The 5,392-nt window shown below is 40.8% G+C and overlaps 1 protein-coding gene across 1 annotated transcript in view; it reads left to right on the forward strand.

The window, feature by feature from the left end:
- Positions 1–785: 785 nt before the first annotated feature.
- TNNC1 (troponin C type 1 (slow)) overlaps positions 786–5,392 on the forward strand; it is a 17,880-nt gene continuing 13,273 nt past the window's right edge. Inside the window, exon 1 of the mRNA XM_015420871.1 lies at positions 786–893. Within this exon, the coding sequence (XP_015276357.1) occupies positions 870–893 (24 nt within the window). The 5' untranslated portion in view covers positions 786–869. The remainder of the gene's footprint in view (positions 894–5,392) is intronic.

Raw genomic sequence — 5,392 nt, forward strand, 5'->3', positions numbered from 1 at the left:
GGGAAAAAAAGGTTTAATGGGCAGTATCTATCTCACACTAATCTTACTGTCATCACCTTCAGCCTTTAAAGGTAAAGGTTCCCTCGCTTGAAAGCCAGTTGAATCCGACTCTAGGGTTGCGGTGCTCATCTCCGTTTCAAAGCCGAAGAGCCAGCGCTGTCCGAAGACATTTCCGTCGTCATGTGGCCGGCATGACTAAACCCCAAGGCGCACGGAACGCTGTTACCTTCCCACCGAAGTGGTACCTATTTATCTACTTGCAATTTCTTGCTTTCGAACTGCTAGGTTGGCAGGAGCTGGAACTAGAGACGGGAGCTCACTCCGTCATGCGGCACATTCGGGTCTCGAACTGCTGAACTACCGACCTTCCACAGCCTGCAGTTCAGTGTCTTAACCACTTGAGCCACCGCAGCCCCCCTTCAGCCTTTAGAACAGATGAAAAACCAGCAGGGCAGGACCGAAGCCCCCAGTGAATATTAACTGTGGGATCCCAAATTTTGTATTGGTGGGCACTATGATCACAGAAATAAATATAAATGCAGATTCAACTTCAGTTCTGTGCCTATTGAAATAGAAGGCAAAGCATCAGTAGAATCAGGATCAGGCTTTAGGAATGTCCACTGAAACAATCTTTGCATACCTCCCCTTGTGACGGGGAGAAGAATCTTGTTTGAAAGTGGATAGCGTAGCCTTTCCCGGGTGTATATCTGCTGGCTTGTGTAGTGATGAGGAGTCCATGACTGACACATTTAGGGTTGTGAGCCTACTATATAAGCAAAGCCTCAAGGAACAGAGGGTGTCAGAGAGCTGAAGGTTGCCTCTGTACAGTTTGTCATCTCAGCCCAGCTACTGACCAACAATAACCAAACATGGATGATATTTATAAGGCAGCAGTAAGTAAGATTTCCACATAGCTTGATATAATGTTGGGTTTGGATAAATTACAGTGAAAATATATTGTTTGGATTTCATAGAAGACAGTCCAGTTCCTTGGAGATGCTGTGCTGGGGGTGGGGGTGCTGGGAGATAGCGGAAGGCTGCAGTCTTAGAGACACTTCCCTGGGAGTAAACCCCAATGAATAACATGGAGCTTACTGAGGAGTCTTGCTTATATTACCTTTGTGTCTAAAGTCATGAAAAGTATTAGTATTCTTTCTGATGCTACTAATGATAGCGTAATTATCAGTCATTCATAATGTAGAACCTTCTAAATAAGCACTTCATTTGATGAAGGAGTTCTGTTATACCGCTAATGTTCCTCTTCTAAGTAATTTCTTCTACAAATGTACTGTTGGGCTGTTTTGGTAAAATCTTACCTGGTTGTGTTCCATGTAAAAATCCAGGCTTGTATATGTAGCTTGATCCTATGATGAGTCTGACATGTTAAAGTGCATTGTGTTTAATGGGGTGATATGAGTAACTGTAGGGTGCACAGGTATTCGGATGACTAAAAGTAATCTTAGATCTACTTTGCATTTTTATGACTAATAAAATCTATAGGAAACACAGGAACAGTGTTCCCTCTAAGCTGAGTTAGTGTGAGCTAGCTCACAGTTTTTTAGCCTCCAGCTCACAAATTTTTGTCTTAGCTCAGGAAGGATGGCTCCAGAGCAAACTAATTTATGCAGTAGTCAAATCACTTGCTCACAACTTTAATGCCAGTAGCTCACAAAGTAGAATCTTTGCTCACAAGACTCCACAGCTTAGAGGGAGCATTGCACAGGAATATTCAACCATTTATTTTGTATATATTGAAATATTAATTTTCTAGCATTCCCTTTGCCAGATAAATGTGTGTACAGAGATATAATTTTATTGTAAATAATTTGATTTGGAATTCTTTCCTATTCCTAATTTTCAACAGTGAGGGTGCCCAAAAAACTTGCACTGCTATAATGGTTCTGTTTTTGCTTTTGACTGCAATTCTGTAAAAGAAGTAATAAAATAAAATGTTATATTTAATGAGGAGAGGAAGGAACCACAGTCCTAATGGAATTAGGTGAATTTCTGATTTTAGCTCACAAAATAAATAAGAGGAGTAACCAGATAAACAAACTATAATAGTAGAAATATTCAAATGAATCCTTAAGTATGAAAGGAAAGAAAGTGCAGTTCTTGCTGTGCTGGAAACTACGTGGGCTATCTGAACTTCGGTGATTGAAAGTGTTATTATGAATCCCTAATAAGACAGGTGGAAAAGGGATGGATATATCCTGGTGAGTGGTAAGCTCCCAAAAGGAGGTTTAAACAGCTGCTCTGGGTTGTACATAATCCACGAAGTGTTTAGGGTGTGGACACATTATTACCTAAAATGTGGAAGTATTTTTTTTAACCAAAAGAATATCTAAGAGAATATTGTGGATTTGGTTCCACGTGCTTTGCATTGCATACTGAGAAAAGGGGCTGCAACCACCCAGCTGGCCATTACTGGAATGCAGGACAATCTTACAAGGAATGCAAGTAATGCATAGGATCATAAATCCAGTGATGGAAATTCTTAAAAGCATTTTTCATATGGGTTTTAGTATAGTCACATCCTTTTAGTTCTCTTATCTTAATCATCCTTCCCAAAATTCTGAGATAAGTCACTTTTACTAGTGCCATTGTGAATGGTTACCTGTATGCTTGATTTTGCATAGAAATCACACAGACTGGAGTTCTTGTATTTATTACCCTGGACCCCACTGTTTACATCATCTCTCTTGTTCAATGCCCCATGCATGTATATCTGCCAACAAAGGACACTCTTCAAGCATCTGATGGCGTAGTGGTTGGAAGGCCAGACCAAAGACTCTCTGGTGACTCTGGACCAGTCGTTCCCTCTTAACCTAATCTATCTCACAGGGTTTGTGAGGCTAAATGGAGAAGGTCATGGGGAAGAAAAGCAGAGTATAAATATCTAAATAAAATTAAATATGCCACAATAAATTCTTTGGAGTGCCACAAATCTCTTTTGTTATGCTCTTATAACAGAGTAACATTACTACTGTTCTGCTATTCCAAGGGAATCTCCTAGGGGGGGGGGGACCTGAACCTTCTCAGTGCATTCTCCATTAGCGACCTTTAGTAGAGTCCAGGCCTTGGTGACATCGGAAGTATAAATTCTTTTGGGGATCCTGTGAGACAAAGTGACACTTAAGTGTTCGCTTGGGAGATGGCAAAGCACAGCAGTGATCAAGGAGGCCCCTGGTTTGAATTTCACCCTTGTAACAAGATAGATTAGGGTTGCCAGGTCTGGGTTGGAAAATACCTGGAGATTTTGGGAGTGGAGCCGGGGGAGGGCACCTAAACAGGGTTATAATGCCATCTAAAACAGCCTCTCTGTTTTAAACCCTCTAAAACAGCCACTTTCTCCAGGGGAATTGATCTTGGTAGTCTGAAGATCAGTTCTACTAGCAGGAGATCTCCAGGTGTCACCTGGATGTTGGCAACCCTACAGGTAGATCCAGGTGGGTAGCAATGTTGGTCTGAAGCAGTAGAACAAAGTTTGAGTCCAGTGGCACCTTTAAGACCAACAAAGTTTTATTCAAGGTGTGAGATTTTGTGTGCATGTACACATTTCCGCAGATAACATGTATCTGAGAAAGTGTACATGCACACAAAAGCTTATACCTTGAATAAAACTTTGTTGGTCGTAAAGGTGCCACTGGACTCAAACTTTGTCCTACCCTTGTAACAAGTCACTAGGTGACTTTAGGCCAAGCTCCCCCCTCCTGCTTGGTCTCGCAGACAAACCCCATCTGCAAAAGTTGATAACACTATTGGCCTACCTTATGGGGCTGTTGTAAGGGAAGTGTATGAAAAGTGCTTTGAACACTGAAAGTGCTAACATAAATTGCAGGTATTGTTATTGTTATTATTGCTGTAGCCTAAGGTTACTTGTACATATTGATTTTATAGTATTCTCTGGCAAGGCAGGATACAGATAGAAAATAATAAATAAATAATATTCATATAGCAATTCCTCTAAGAAATTAAAAGGAGTTACTTTTTTTTATCTTCACAACAATCCTGTAAAGTAAGTTAAGCTGAGCAATTTACATTAATGACCCCCGAGTGAGCTTTATGGCTAAGCAAAGATCTGAACCCAAGTCTTTCCAGTTGTGCAGTCATAACTCTGCAAAAACAACAAAATAGTCACCAGCCAGTCTAGCTGGAGATGAAAGAACTAAAGATCTAATTTACTGCAAAGTGACAGGCAAATTTAATTGTGTACGTGTACCGAATGAATCCATCTAATACTTTTAAAACGCAGCTGCTCAAGTGGACTAAAGGAACTCGGTGGATTTATCACCTTGCCCACTCACAGCTCTTTTATGCAGAGCTAATTTTGGTATGGTTTCCAGACGCCAGAGAGCTGCACAAAGAACACTGCCAGGGACATGTGTCAAGATAAAAGGCTCCGTGGATAAATACCCATGCCAATCAGCTTGTGTGAACAATCAGTATTCTTACCAGCAGCACCTCACTCAGTAGGGCATAAAAATAGCCTGCATGCCAAAATTGTCAAGCTATGTGAGATGCATAAAAGTGACAAGAGGCATTTGTTTGCTGTCTTCAGCAACCCTCTATTTTTTTTCCCTACCATCACAATGAAAAAGCAGTTCCCAGCTGCTCCTCTTCTATCACACAGGCTTAGATAAAGGGAATTAGATTTCACTATGAAAGTCTGCACAGAATTCTTGCCACTATTGTCTATAACTGTCCAGTGCAGATAGTCCTTGCCATCTCTGGGGCTTTCCAGTTCTTTTTTAAATGGCGTAGTAGCTTAGTAGGAGAGAGGCATTACTTTTTGTAGATTAGTACTACTGTGGAACAGTTCTGGCTTCACAACCAACTTCATTTGTTTAGTTTTAATGTTTCCCCCAAAAAACTTGAGCAAGGAGCATCAGCTTATTCTGAAGAAGGACTCAGAACCCAAGGAGAGCAAAAGGATACTGCTGCTGATTAGGAATAAGGAACAATAGGATGATGAAATTCTTTTGAAATGCAGAACAAGCACAGCAAATTGCTGATGCTGCTTCTAGTTTTTCTTATCAGCTACGTGCTAGGGGTTTTACAGAGGGGCATAATGGTGCTTTCCCAGATGGAGAACCAACGGTTGTGAGAACTGGAGCAACAAAGAGCACTCAGGATGGCATCTGGGAAAGTCAGCACATAAACGGAGTCTTGGATTGTCTAGGAGAATCATTGCAAAGAAGTGCCTCTTGAAGAGAAGAAATATGGGAATTAGGCCACAATGAGAATTCTAAGTACTTGACAGTAGGTGTTGATGAACAGGAAGAATTCAACAAGAGTAAAGTAAGCAACATTTGGGTATATTTTAAATAATAAAACCATCAGGTCTGTATTTGATTATTATATGCATCTCTGAAGGTGAAAGGCCTCATTC

Source organism: Gekko japonicus, unplaced genomic scaffold (assembly GCF_001447785.1).
Source record: "Gekko japonicus isolate JY-2015 unplaced genomic scaffold, Gekko_japonicus_V1.1 scaffold2264, whole genome shotgun sequence".
NCBI classification, from domain to species: Eukaryota; Metazoa; Chordata; class Lepidosauria; order Squamata; family Gekkonidae; genus Gekko; species Gekko japonicus.